The sequence below is a fragment of the Palaemon carinicauda genome, chromosome 17 (assembly GCF_036898095.1).
Source record: "Palaemon carinicauda isolate YSFRI2023 chromosome 17, ASM3689809v2, whole genome shotgun sequence".
Lineage (NCBI taxonomy): Eukaryota > Metazoa > Arthropoda > Malacostraca > Decapoda > Palaemonidae > Palaemon > Palaemon carinicauda.
In genome coordinates, this window is record NC_090741.1 from 57,986,019 (window position 1) to 58,001,558 (window position 15,540).

General features: G+C 37.0%; 2 protein-coding genes across 3 annotated transcripts in view; one reads left to right on the forward strand and one right to left on the reverse strand.

The window, feature by feature from the left end:
* LOC137656785 (oxysterol-binding protein 1-like) overlaps window positions 1–5,652 on the forward strand; it is a 100,507-nt gene extending 94,855 nt beyond the window's left edge. The window contains exon 12 of the mRNA XM_068391070.1: window positions 2,324–5,652. Coding sequence (XP_068247171.1) covers window positions 2,324–2,463 — 140 coding nt within the window. The 3' untranslated portion in view covers window positions 2,464–5,652. The remainder of the gene's footprint in view (window positions 1–2,323) is intronic.
* The window catches only part of mRpL55 (mitochondrial ribosomal protein L55), a 51,686-nt gene that overhangs the window by 3,353 nt on the left and 32,793 nt on the right, over window positions 1–15,540 (reverse strand). Inside the window, exon 4 of one of the 2 annotated variants that reach the window (XM_068391072.1) lies at window positions 14,819–14,923. In XM_068391072.1, the coding sequence (XP_068247173.1) occupies window positions 14,852–14,923 (72 nt within the window). In that variant the 3' untranslated portion in view covers window positions 14,819–14,851. Of the gene's footprint in view, window positions 1–14,569; window positions 14,924–15,540 lie in introns of those variants that run through there. The other variant, XM_068391071.1, reaches the window with a different exon arrangement.

Sequence of the window (15,540 nt, forward strand, 5' to 3'; positions counted from 1 at the left end):
TTCTACAATGAGTTGCTTTCCCATTTAAAGCCCTTGGACTTGAAGCATCCTGCTTTTTCAATTTGGGTTGTATCCTCGTTGGTAATAATAATTCACATTGTCTTGCGTGGCTCTTCGAAGAGGGGTATTAAAGGTTCTCATTAGTATTCCTTCAGCTACGGTATCATTGATTTTTACTGTGACGTCAACACTTTTCTTGGTCACTTTCCTACTTAACTGTCCCACTACTTTAACATGGTGTCCGGACAATTCGGTCCCGGACAATTCGGTCCTGGACAATTCGGTACTAGGACAATTCGGTACCAGGACAATTCCGTACCAATTGATTCTTATAATATGGAAAAAACAGTATTTTTCCAATTTTTTTCGTTTCTAAAATTCCTATCAGTTCTAAGCATTACTTTCAACAGAAAATTTTTGCTTTTGTTAGTATAGATATAAAAAAGTCTAATTGATTTATCCTTGCGTGTGCGATAAATAAAAAAAATACTTTTTCAGTTTCTTTATTATATAGAAAATAAAACAGTAAAAACCATACATTTCTTATGTTAAAAGTATTTATATAAAAATAAAATAGTAAAAACTATACATTTCTTGTCGTTAAAAGTATATAGAAAAATTTAAACTTTAATATTATGAGCGATTGCTTTAAGGAACTGCATTCTTTCAGCTTGATTATATTTATGTACTAGGTGAATGATACGCTTGTGACAGTCCCTGTACTTCTTTTTTTTTTTTTTTTACTGGTTCATCCCCGTTTTGCATCATTTGTAATTTGGTTTTTGCCAAACTCCCTTCTCTTTTTAGGGCTTCAATCAATTTCCAAATATTTGGATGCATACTGGAGAGACTTGCTATAAATGTGCTGTGAAAACCTTCCAAATTATTAATTGTACGCGATTCTCCGTTCAAGCATCGGTGAAGAACATTCCAAGATTCTATTGAAAATTTTGGATCAAGTCTCCTCCTTCTGGTACATCTCCCTCTCACTGGTCCTATATATGAATTTTCAAAATAAGAGACAATAGGTTTAGGGATATCATCATCATCAACCAATTCATCAAAGGCCTCCGCAACCTGATTTACTGGTAAAAATGCTAAGGCTATAAAAAATCTCAGTTTAAGACTGAATATGTCATCTTCGTGGGAACATACCTTAAAACCTTCAGCTACAACATGTCTATAAATATTTTGTCCTAAATGAAATTAGCAAAAAGAAATATTTGTTCCTGGAAACGTATTTGAAAATGCGTTTTCCACTGCTTTTTCGAAGTCTATTATCATATCTTCTGGCCCCTCGTTATTCACTAATTCTTTCACTTTTTGGAAAAGGCGCTCATACGTATTTTGAGACTTATCAGGTAAGAGGGCAAAGAATCTAGGAGCACTGAAGTTCTTAATTTGTATATGCAAGACATATAATTGGAAAAATATAACAGGACAGCTCTTAAAAGTTCCATCTGCGTGATGATGGGGTGAAACTAGACTAAAAAGTCTGGAATAAAGAAACTAATAAAGTCGTTTTGTTTATATTTTTTTTTTAAACTAAGGGAATAACCAAACTAATCGTTTAGTAACAAAGTAGTTAGGTGGATTGTTTATACTATTTGTAAACAACTAGTGAATAACCAAACTAAGTAGTTAGGTATTTAGGTAATATCATATATAAATAATTCATAATATGTAATATAGAAATATCATATTTTTCTGATTTAGACATTTAAAAAAATGACAAGCCTGGTACCGAATTGTCCTGGTACCGAATTGTCCTAGTACCGAATTGTCCGGGACCGAATTGTCCGGGACCGAACTGTCCGGGACCGAATTGTCCAGGACCGAATTGTCCTAGCACCCTTTAACATTACCCTACCCCAATATTTATGCATCATTTAAAAGAAATGTAATTCGTGTTAACGTAACAGTAAAGTAGAACGTTTTGTAAAACTTTTAATTTTTTTAAAAATGTATTTGTGGATTGATATATTTCAATAATGACTTGAATCCCAATAACTTTAAAAGATATTTTGTTAGGATATTTTCATATTTCTATCTAATTAAGGAAAAGTTTTATGAAGCTGTTATTTATTAATGATAATTTTTCTTTTTATAAAATAATTTCTTCTGTATAGCCCTATAAGCATCAAGACTTTATAACATAATGGTTATTATCATATTATTATTATTACTAGTTTGACAACAATCTGTGATCATATTTTTGTTTTACGTAATATGTTTAATTTCATTCGCATAGTTTATTATATAAGCGCATTTGTTTTCATACCATTATTATGCAAATCTTGATTAATGTCTTATTTCTTAACAGGTCAAGAGTTTCCTCCTTACACTCCAGTATGGTTCACTAAGGAGACAGACGATACAGGGGCATTAAACTATAGGTATACACATGAATATTGGGACTGTAAAGAGAGGCAGGATTGGTCCAGATGTCCTGATATCTTCTAGTACCCAAATATAATACCTGCCTTAATAATTAGCCATGTGGCTCTTTCTACCAAATTAATGGTGATATGGAGGCAGTGTCATTTTGTATGTAAATTTGGTAAAATGGAGCTATATTATGTGAAATTTTTTAGATTATTTTTGATGTCATTGTATGAAATCATGATTTTCGTCATAGCTTGGTCCCCGGTTGAAAGTGATAAAGCAGTGATAATGACCTTGCTGTGCAAGAGGAAGAAAAGACATTCTCAAGCCTTAGAATGCTGTAGATGGTCGTCCTTCAATATTTTACACGATGCCTCGAGGAGGAGATAATGATGATGATGCTTCTGAAAGCCCTTTTGCTCACTCTTGATTTCATGACTCCATATCAAGGACTCAGAATTTTGCCCTGTAAGGCTTCGGGTGCTAATAGTGTCGCTGTAGGTGTTTCTACGGCTTTGAGGTACTTGTTTTTTTATGTGATCATATTTTTATGGTAAAACTAAGTTGCCCCAGAGAAACTTCTCATATAGTGTTCAAAGTGCAAAAGTGATTCACAGTGAACTGGACACCAGTTACACTTGATGGACCAATTTGAAAAAAAAAAACTTTTTTTTTTTTATTTGCACACTACATTTGTAGTTAAACCATATATACATATATGTGTTGATTCTTAAAAATGTGTTATTGTCATGGCTATTACTATGTTGAGTTGTATGTCAACATGTAAATTCTCAGTTTTACAAGGCTTGTGCATCTGAGCGTTCGTATGCGGCCGTGACAAGATTTATTTTTGTCTTCTCTTTTTTTTTTTGGAGAAATTTAAGTGAAAGACAAAGGTGCATCAGTACTCAAACAATAATTCAGTTTTGTTTAAACAAGATGGGAAATGTGAAGGTAATTTTAAAAGCCTTTTCATTATTTATTAGAGCTTGATCCTGCACAGAATTCTCAAAGTTTGATGGTTTGTGTAGCGCTGTAACATAGGACCTTATGAATTGTTGTTGGTGCATATTGAAGATCATCAGAGAGTACAGTATATATTGTTAGTATCCCTTCCTTCCTTTAATTAGACATCTCATTGTAAAATAATCTCTCATAGCTGCATCATTCACTAAAGTATGGATTGATATATACATCTGGCTTTGTGCACACATCATATGTTTTAACATAAAGCTGCCTAGTTACTGTGCTATTCTGGCTACTGAAACTCGACAGCAGCATAAATGCATAAAATTACTAAAACCAAGTACTATGGATCAACTTTTTTCTTGTTAAAGTCTTCATTTTCTTTATATTTTATTAATTAATGGTGTGCTGGGTCCTTAGGAGACGAAATAATTGTTATAGTTTTATGACAAGGCTGCTAAGTTGTAGATGTTTTTCCCATGTTTTGAATATGATTCGGTTATTTATGCTGACATAGATTAAAATATTCTTTTTTTATTATTATTATTATTAATGCTGACATAAATAACATTTTTCTTATTTCAAGAATGTGTTGCATTATATTGTGGGTTGATGATTTGTAATGTCATGCAAATCAAGTTGGGTGTATAGTTTAGACTTAATATATTTGATCAAAATTTTTGTTGAAACAGTACAGGTGGTGATTCTAAGTCTTTGTAGCTATGTGGCCAACCGTCCTTATCAATTTGTCCATCTGCCAGTTTGAATCCAGTGGTGATGAGAAGATATTTGTAACCAATTTGTTGTGAAGGTAAGTTTTGTTAAATATATCAATCTTGTTTATAAATAGGATTCACCTTTGTTATTGGTTTTGGTTACTATTGTCTTTCATGAAACCACTGAGTATATCTCTATGGAACTCCCTTTATAGTGTGAGGATGTGGCCATCAATCTACTTTAGATATTAGCATGGCACAGGAATTTATTTGCATACCATGACTCTGCTCAAAGAAGCTGTTTCGGCTTCCTACTGCTATTATTCAATTTTGTTTATAAATACGATAGTACATCACAGATGTCACTTTTTACTTTATACCTGTTTTTAAAAAAAAAATGTGCTCTGTAAAAATTTTTAGATATGTAGGCAAAAACCAAAAGCTTATCAAAGAAAGATACAAACCAATTTCATGCGAATTTACTAGATACTGTATACAAAATTGTAGTGTAATTTCACTCCATAGCCTAACTTTGCATAGGTATAGTTGTTGATCTGTTGAGCAATTTGTGCATATTTTTTATGCCTAATGGTGTTTAGATAATGACTTTGAATGATAGAGACTATAATAAAGCAGCAGTTTTCCCCCCAAAAAGGCTCGACTCATTATCTGGTACTGAACATGATCTAGCCAAGTTCTAAGATGAATTTGTAATTCAGATATTGGATGAATTACGAAAGTATTACACATTTCTCTACACCAGGTAACTTGGTTATTATTGTACTGATATTGAATGTGCTGGGAGCAACTTTTCTAAAGCATAATCTGTAATTGTTTTAACTTAAAATAGGTTAGCATTTGTGTGCATTAGATTAGTTGATTCCATCACATATAGATTTGTTGCTTGTGATAAACCGGTGAAAGAAACTAGGGCCACCATTGGCTCTGTAGGATTGGATAGGGACTTCATCTGTACATATTCTCACTTTTAGAGGAGTGTGCGCCGACCAATGTTATGGTTAAACCTCATTATTATTACTATTATTAATATTTTTGCTCATTTGGTTTTCACGTGCCATTAGTGCTATGCTGAAATGGGATTGCATATTTTATTGTTTGGTACCATGAATATATTTTATGTAGATATCAAGTAAATATTAATGAGAATGAGGTTTAATTGTAAAATTAGATTTATAGCCTATTCTACAAACCAATTGAAATGCTGTTGTTAAAGCTTTATATGAGGGGAATTGTCTCCTGTTATTTTGATAGGCTAAAATGAGCATTTTAATAAAAGAGTATTGGCAGATGATAGGTATTCTGTTGTTTATAATAAATTTAAAATTACATTACACTATATAACTATTGATCAGTACAATGCTGAGCATTGAATTAAAATGTGGCAGTTGTTTATGCTACAGAATGTAATGTTAGTTGGCAGATGATGCCTCTGCAATGTTATGTTGTTGAAGGGGAATATTGTACTAAGTTATCTTTACATTCTTACATATATTATTTGGATGATGAGTTAATTGCTTTTGTGATAATATGAGATAAATAAAATGGGAGACTAGTGTTTATATAACATTTCTTTAACCTTTCCACAAGAAATCTTTTTCTTGCCTATTTAATTGGTTTGAGATTTTAGATGATAGTCGACTATATAATATTGAAAAAGTTCCTCTGACAGATTTTTTTCATATTTCAATCAAATGTAAATACCGAGGTCTTTACAAAGCTAGGAGTAAAAATTGTAAATCCTAGTGTCTGGTTTTTAATTTGAGTGTACATTTCAGTATGATGCCGGAATCAATCGGTGCAACCCAAACTTTGATTTAGCTGCAGTGCAAACATACTTCTCTGCTGCAACATAATCTCTCTGTTTTGATCTTTTGTTTATTCTTTTAGACAGAGTAAATATACTGGCAGATTGCTGTGGCTTAGAGATATTCAAGGATGGAGGCTAGGATATGCGGTTTTCCCAATGAACTGTAGCTGTTTACAGGTTTCTGCGTAAACCTGCCATTATCCGCAACATACTTCTTCTTGCTGGGCGCCATTTCTGTTGCTGCTATCCCCTCACTGTGGCTGTACAACAACACGCAATTAAGGAAGTTGTCCTTTCATAGACATCGCTAGTGGTGCGTTGGAGGAGGGTTTCCCTGCAGTGTCTTCACGACCCCGAAAATAAGCTAAGGGAGTATTTTACCTGGTAGTGCTCTCTTCGAAAAGTCCCCTGTGATCACTTCACCCATGAGAGCAGCGACATTGGCTTGCACAATCCCGTAGAAGCCAAACTTGAGTTCCTCCTCCTCCGTCTCATCTTTTAAGTCACCATGCTGCGACTTTTAGAAGAAGAATAAGTAGAAGGCATCATCAAAGATCTCGAGGAAGTCCGATCGATAAATTCTCGTGGGAGGAACATTACAATATTGAGAACCAACCCATCCCAAAGACGATTATCCGTACGCCGTACAGGTACAGATTCTCGGTCTCATGGGATTGAACATATGCACCATCAGTCAGGATGAAGGACAGCACCCTTCTTCTCCTCTCCTCAACAAACAACTGATTTCATTCTCTTATGGAAGAGAGAAAGAATCAGTGCATGCTGATAATTATTCCACCTTAAGACATAACGGTACATGCTATTCTTGCTACCTGTGCATGTTCAGATACCAATGGGTGCATGCCAAAAGCTATCCAACACTGAGAAGAGGTAACTATACACGCTGCTCTCAGGGTTATCCCAGATTAAATTCCCTCGACCGAACTTGTAAACACTGCTACTTCTGGCTTGAAGAAGTAGTCGTCAAAGTCCACATCGATCCTTCAAAGTTCAGTGTAACTCCGTTCTCCATTCATACATGAGGGAGAGAGGGTACATATTGGAAACTTACTCATCCCCAAGAAGGTATATCGGTAAGCAGTGAAGTACTCTCGTACCTGTTACCAGTGATCATCTCGTAAGGGACCAAACATACAAACAGTTGGTCGGAATGAAAAGCAGCTCTGCTTTTTCTTTCAGGTTCGAAAGAAACCTTACGATCAGTCAGCCGCGATGAGAGAGAATTCACGTGTGGTTTGCAAAGAACATACAATCTTGTAAGATCAATCTTCATGCGCTCCAACACCTTGTGTTGGAAATCTCACACTCGTTCTGTGTGTGACTGGAACTTTCAACTCACTAGAGAAACAAATCACCAGTCGCCAGTTCCATCCCAGCTCTAACAGTCTACTCTCACCGGATCCTTCCATGCACAGAGACTGTTCCACAACGTGAGAGCCTCCCACATGCCTACGACACGAGATCTTTCCACACGTTCACCTGATTGGGAATTGGAACAGGCGACTTCTTAGAATTGCTCTCAGTGCTCGTAAGAACAGTGAGATGCCACATGACCTACATGCATTTGTTAGCAGGGCTCCTCCCCACCCAGGGACACGCACTTGCGCAACGCAACTGCTAAGTGCCGCGCTTTCCCACTCGCTATCTAGAGGCTAAGACGTTTATTGCTTCTTTAGTCTCAGGGCATAAGAGCCAAGGGCAGATCAGTCTCCCAAAGGAAGCCCGATCACCATTCGATCAAACCTTCTTCTGTTGGGTATTGCCAGTTCAAATTTCCAAGGCTCTGTTTACAATTGTCAAGGTCTTTCGCACTCATTTGTAATTTCATTAACCTTGGGGGTCACAACGATATCTTTCAAGGGAAGGATGACGTCCACCGATTGGTGTATAGCACCCCTCAAGTTGCCGTGGTCAGTTATTTCTTATGGCAATATAATCAATTAATAGTCCTTCAAGATGGATTCTGTCTACCTTTCACCAAAAATTGCCCTCTCTCACTTGCATCTCAATCATGTTCCAGTCCTCCTCTCCAAAATCACAGAAACCTTTGGTCATAGTGACAGAGATGTAAGCATTGCAGGAAAAGAGCGCTCCAAGTCATCTGAATGGTTCTCAAGGAAGTCAATTCTTTCCAAGGGAGAAGTCGACCAGGGGCGGGAGACTGGTCATCAACCTCTCCCTAGACATCGTTCAAGATGGAAACGGCAAGTACTGTACAGTCTTCCATCAGGAAAGAAAACTTCATGTTTTCTTTGGACCTAAAGGAGACATACTTCCAGTTACCCATCCATCAGTCCTACAGAAGGTTTCTTCTTTATTCTCTGGGAGTAGTGTCCTAGTTAAAATACCTGTGCTTTGGACTGCTTAAACCCAAGTGCTCACGCTGGTCTCTTCTTGTTACCACTTGAACAAGACTTGCCTCTTGAGATATCTCTACGATGGGGAGTAGCTCTAAGATAGAGGCAGATTGCTTTTCTTTTTCCATGATCTGAGAAATGTGATCAATAGGGCACTGGGGTATGCTGATAGACATATTGGACGACTGGATCACAGGACTTAGGAGGTAGCGCAGCAGTTTCGGCACGATCAAGAACTTACGGTACAAAAATAGTGATGTCTTCTGGGGCACATTTCATGGTTGGAGAAGCTCATTCCTCGCGGGTGCCTCCACCACAGATTGTTCCAGCGGTGTTTGATGTGACACTCCATAACATCAGGTTCCAGCGGAACAATAAGTAGGGGACGATCTGGCCTGATGGCTGAAGGATGAGGACCATGCCAGGCATATTCCACTCGACTTCCACCTCTATGTATGCTGCTGTTCACAGTCGCATCAAAGGAGGGGTGGGGTGAACACCTGAGGAACCAGACCACCTTGGGGACGAGGTCCAGAGAAGAAAGCACCTGGATTTCAACCTACAGGAAGTGCAAGTAGCACCACTGCCATTAGTACCTTTCCAACAGAATTTGATAAGACACCCTGTAGCCTTAATTAATGACAACACCAACATTGTGTCTTGAGTCAACAGGTAATGGTACACTTGTTTCACAAACTTATAGAGTTATAAAAGCGGGAGTACTGTACACCTAGCAACTGACAATGTAGTAGAGAAATCAGTAAGGCTCATTCCAGGCAAGAGAAATGTTCCAGCAGGCACAGTATAGTCAGAGTGGTAACTACTGTACACCTTTGCGTTGCAGAAAGGCTTCCTGCTTTTGGGATCCCCATTAATTGACCAATTTGCCTCTCACTTGAATAAGAAACTTCCAATATTGTTCTCCAGTTCCTTACCTATTGGCAGCTTTTGAGGAAACCTTTCCACACCCCTAAGACAACGTAGATGCATAAGCCTTCCTGTCCTTTTGCCTGATTTGCTGATTACTCAATTGACTGTTAATGGAATCTGTCCTCAGGATGATCCTGGTGGCTCCCAACTGGCCACACGTTGAATGTTATTCGGATCTCTCGACGCTCCTCGTCAAGGTACCGAGAGATTACCCATCTTCTGCTATTGGTGTCATAGAAGGGATACTAATCTGGTCAGAGCCTCTCTACAGTGGATTGCCGATTTCCCCACATACCTTTGTCAAGAGATGATGCTCTTAGCCTCTCTGGTAAAGGCTGTTGCTCAGCCTTTAGCCTTTGCTCTTTGGGGGAGAATTATCCAGGATCATGAGAAACATACAAAAAGTTTTACCCTTCCTGGGAGCTCAGCCCCGAATGGGATGTCGCTCACGTCCTACGATCTCCCTAACGGACCCTGAAAGAGCCCCTGAGACATTTTGTAAGTCACAAGTCATTCTGAAAGACAGAAGAAAGTCTCCTTCACCTTACATTCAGAGTTCGTGTCTAAGACCCAGGCGTTTACGACTTGTAATTAGAGTCCTTCATCTCATCTTTACAAGCAACGACTAGCATGGATCAGGATGACTTGCATTTCTGTCCTGTAGAGACACTGCGATACTACCTACAAAGAACTCAATGCTCCATGCAGGGCACCAGTCTTTCCCCATGCCGGAAGGGTAAAGAAGATATCTAAGAACACAGTTTCTTCTGGCTTCAAGACTCAACCAGACGTTTTTACCAATGAGAGGACATATCTACTGAAACTTTCAGGAAGAAATGTTAGTGGCACAGGTTTCGAAAGTAGGAGTCTGGAAATGTCGGACAATCTTCACTACCGACTACCTATGGGTGTTTACCCACAGATTGTGACGAACGTCTAGAAAAAGAGGTAAAAATGACTAGCCTGACTTTTCCTTTTTTTTCCCTCCCTGGGAGTGCAGCATTCACACCATTTTGTGGTGGACAGGTCACTAGATTCAGGTAAGCCTAAAAAATTATGTTCATTCCACATTTTGAAACTCGAAAGAGTTATAGTAACAGTTAAGAGCACTAAACAATAACTAAGAGATGCTTCATATATCCTCCACACTGTCATCCAAGGAAATACTGGAAGCAAACTAGAAACGTGAGAACCAGAAAAGATAAAAGATTAGCTTTAAAAATTACTCCACCTAAAGCAAGCTAGTCAATAATAGACCATTGCAAGTGTTAAAACTTTGAAAGAAGTACTTCTGGTAAAGTAAATATGCAGATGAATGCGTTAAACTTATAAAGGGAGGTGTTTAAAAAATTGAGAATCATTTCCCACCCAGATGTCATAGCTCTTAGCAAAGTTAGTAAAACCTTAATCGTTTTACTTTGTGTTGAAAAGTAAAGTTTATACAAAGTAGGCTTAATCCCCTGACAAGTTGCACAGGCATCTTGTCAGTGTCTACTTAAATGAAAGAATCCAGATCGGACATCAATATGTACCGGGGAAGACCTTTGAGCTGTAAAATAACTTTGCCTTGAATGAAAGCAAAAGAGATTATGCCATCTAAGTAGGGGTTGAATTTGGCATTGACAAAGTTTACATCTCCTCTTGCCATGGGCTAAAGTTATGAAAGAAGAGGTTCTTCACTGAAATCTTTATATCAAATGTAGTGAATGTATTCATAAGGTGGTCTTGATAAATATTTAAATGGCAAATTTCTAGAAATATAGTTAGATATAAAAGGAATTCCAGATATAAATGAACCAATGGTATCTGATATATGAGCTGTCTGACAGTTTAAGTGGACTTTCTAACCAAAGACGCCATCATATACCTATATCCTTTAATGGTCAGTATTGCTGTGTTATCAGCACATGGCCAAGAGAAAACATATGGTAGGTGAGGTTTCAGCATCTGATATTCCTCTAGCTTTACACCGGGTGACATAACCTGTCCCCTGACGATGACACTGGACGCTCTTTACTCAGAGCAGTTGGTGAAGTGACTTCAATTGGCCATGGAAAGCAAGAGGTTTTGGTGTAAACAAAGGGAAAAAGATAGTTTGAGCAAATCTCTTATCGAAAGAAACAATAGAGGATGAACACAAAGATAGGGCCAGAATGATGAAATGAGGGTCATCCTGACATAAGTTAACTATGACTTTGGTCAAAGCTTTCCTTACGGTGAATGATGGACAGTGGAAAAAGTCAATCCTCACCCATTCCTGTACCATGGCATTAACTGCCCATAATATCAGGTATGAAACTGAAGAGCAGAAAAGTCTAGTTTGCAATATAGGAGAATTGGTAAGCATATCCAGATTGAACCTTCCTCAAATCTTCCATATTTATTGGCAGTGGTGTCTGCTTAATTAGTCTGCCAGGACATGAACTTTACCAAAGATAAGATATGGAATCTTGGTGACATTTCTCCCTTATGCACTACAAAGCTTCTGTGCAGAGAGAAAGAGGAACTAGGACTTCATGTCATCTTTTTTGTAGAGAGAATGTAGTAGATATTTGTCATGAGCAATGAGCAATGATCTTCCCTTACACTAGACTTTTGGTGAGAATCTGGGCCTCGAAAGCTGCCAGAAGCTTGAGAAGATTGATAAGCAGCATTACTTTCCCTCTTTTTCCATAAGCCTATAAAGTTGAGTTAAGCTCACTTTGGACCACAATCTTCATGTAACAACAGAAAACAATGAGGTTTTGGTTCTTAACCTTCAAGGTGATGCTTGCCAGAACACTATAATCACCTTTCCACCAATTAAAGTATTGATCTAGTTTGGGCAATTTGTAAATCTAGCAGATATAGAGACTTACTGACATGAAGAAATATGTGGCCGTGATTGGCCAAAGCACAGGGTACAGAATTATTATTATTATTACTATCCAAGCTACAACCCTAGTTGAAAAAGCAATATGCTATAAGCCTAGGGGCTCCAACAGGGAAAAATAGCCCAGTGAGGAAAGGAAATAAGGAAATAAATAAATGGAGAACAAATTAACGATAAATCATTCTAAAAAAAGTAACAACGTAAAAACAGACATGTCATATATAAACTATTAACAACATCAAAAACAAATATGTCATAAATAAACTATAAAAAGACTCATGTTCGCCTGGTCAACAAAAAAGAATTTGCTCCAACTTTGAACTTTTGAAGTTCTACTGATTCAACTACCCGATTAGGAAGATCATTGGAAGGTCTTTCACATGACAAATTTCAGGAACCTCCTTAAATCTGGATGAATGGGGACGAGAGAGTAAGCACCCGAAAGGTTGAAGAACATCCAATTGTTATTATGTAATGAAGAAAACTAACAAGTTCATCTCCATAAAGATCCTCCGAGGTCAACAAACTTCCTGAAGTTCTCAGGTTTGTAAGGACCTGGGATGGCTTGCTATAAACTGTAGGTTTATTAAAGAATCCTAGTAACAAGGCAAAACTAGAATATTTGAGGGTAGAACTTATGTCATTTTTTCCAATGAGAATGGGTTTTGGAAAGAGATGTCTATGCAGCCTAGACAATATGGACTAGCTGAACATTGCTAAATAATTGCCACCTGATCTGCTTCAGTATGGATGGATCCAAAATCAGAACAAGAATGTCCCTAGGCTTCCTTCTCTTCACTGTTAAGTTTGAAAAGGCATGAATAACTTAACTGTATGGTCAAAATTGTACAGCCTAGGGGCCCTTCTTTAACACGAAAGTCGTCAAAAATCTTATGATATTACTGATTAACCTCGCAGAAGAGTTCACAGAAGAGGAGGCCTCAATATTACTTTCCAAAACATAGCTGAGTATTTCAATCTTCCTTGGGGATAAGGAAATCTTCCCAGAGGGAACTGCTTTCCAGCTAACGAAGAAAGAGCTGGAGATGGATGCTTCAAGACAGAGGAATGAGGACTAGACTACAAAGATTTATTACCAAAGGTAAGCAAAGTGTGGGGGACTTGTCCTTGGAAGTTTTACTAAGAAGTTTATCTACGACCTTAAAAAAATCAACATAATTATCAAACTTGCAAAACAGAGGCCTAAGAAGACAAGCCATGGAGCTCTCTCTCTTGTATCCTGTTGAAAACTAAATAAACACTGTAGTGGATCTAGCATCAAAGTTCAAAACAAAGATGTTCTTGAAAGAGATCAGAGCTGGGGTAAGAGGTATAGCGGTACATTATAAGATATCAAAGAACAGCTAGTAAATTTACTCCCAGCAAAAGTAAAAACATTATTCATGGCTGCAAAGTCTATGATCACTGTGCCATCTGCCTTTAGTCACTTGACAGACTGAAAGAACAAATTTCAATTATGAAGGAAGGTAGAGATTGCGGGATCAACCTTAGGGCATAAAAGAGCACCCATACCAGAAGCCTATGTTGCAGCAAGAGTAACATTAGGAGTGATGCCTGAAGAAGCAACAAGAAAGCATGGCAAAAACTTGAATGACTGTTAAAGAAGGGCAAAGAGAAAAATAGGCAAGTGATGTCATAATTTTTAGTAAAGATAAAAGAAGGTATACTACCAGAGGCTTTGGCTCTCCTAATTTTTTTTCTATGAGAAAGAAGGCATAGTAACAGATGCTTGGGCAGGTCTACTCAGATGTAACTAAAATGGCTATAGGAGTTACCACAGTCCCAGAAGCAGATTCATGATCAAGAGAAATTTTCACTATGTAGCTAATGAGCAAATTTGGGTACCTGCACACACACAGCAGGAGTGCTATACAAGGTGGTGTATTGTCCCAAAGAGAGAGCTTAGATTATAAGTTAAGCCTTATGGGTCAAGGCTGTCCTTCCCAGAGGAGGAACATCAATGAACTTCGAATAAATTTCAGATTTTATTGACAAGAAGCTCTCACTTCAAGTGTTACTACTATGAATTTCAGGTAAGGGCCATTGAAATTCATGAATACTTGGAATGAATCACAAAGCATACATGACTTGCAAAATTATCAGGCTTTAATGCCTAGACTGCTTTTATCAGTAGTTCAATAAACCACAAACTAAAAATCGCAGCCTAGACTGGTGAAACAGAAATTTGTAAAGTAATTGTTTGTAGTCTTTAACATAGTTATATTACAGGTGATTTAGAAATTGATCTTATTAACTAAATACTGTAGAGTTCTTTAAATATCGGACACTAGTGAGGCACTGATTCATTATCTTCCAATAACAGTTGCTCTACCAGGTCTGAGACACAATACTTATGATCACTAAAAACATCTCTTTAGTGACTGTTAGTGTAGCAATACTTGAAGTTATTTCAAAGGAAAAAGCACAATAAATTATTCAAAACTATACATATAATTTCATCTTCACTGTACTATTGTTTCAATGACAAAGACATAAGCTTTTAACTATTAAGGTTAAAACATTATGGAAACCATATCAAATGATGAGGACATAGAGGAATCACTATATTACAAATGAATATTATTTCATATATACTGTATGTACAATAATATAATGTTGCATAAAACGGTATTATCTAGTAATGTAAGTAAAATAAAATTATGAATTTAGATTATGCAACAAGTCAAAAATAAAAAATAATTGCAAACAATTTATCATTTACCTGAAAACTATTGATATTTAGTCATTTCAGTTTTTACTTTTTCTTCCATAGATGCTGATAATTACCAATGTTGAAATCATCTTCAATATCCTCGTCAATCACAATCTGTAAATACAAAAGTGACGTAACAAAATTGATATTAAAAAAAATCAATATCTCACATTACGTTTTATATAAAAGCACTACCAGCTGAACTCGGTTGAGTCCCTTGTCAGGCTGGGAGGAACGTAGAGAGGAGAGGTCCCCTTTTCTGTTTCATTTGTTTGATGTCGGTACCCCCAAAATTGGGGGAAATGCCATGGTACAGTATATGTATGTGTAAAAGCACGGAACAGCCTTAATGTAAGCTACTGATTCACCTATTAAAAAAAATAGTATGTGATCAAATTTGAAAAATGTTACCAATTTTTATCAGAAATACTGTATACAATCTTCCTCCTCCTTTGTACAAAATATATCATTTTGTAATGTTTAACATTTAATACTAGCAACCATTTATAAAATGACAGTACCACTTTATGTATGGTGAATGGTTGAAATTTACTCCTACAGTGATTACCTTGGAGAGTGAACATTACACCAATAGCCTCTTCACCTTACTAGTCAGTGGGGTGAAGCAGAATGTTTGGCTGGCCAGTATAGATATTATTCTATCATTAAAATTCCATTTATTTCTATGAATCAACTCTGATGTTCATAGTGCTGACACCCACATTTTGATG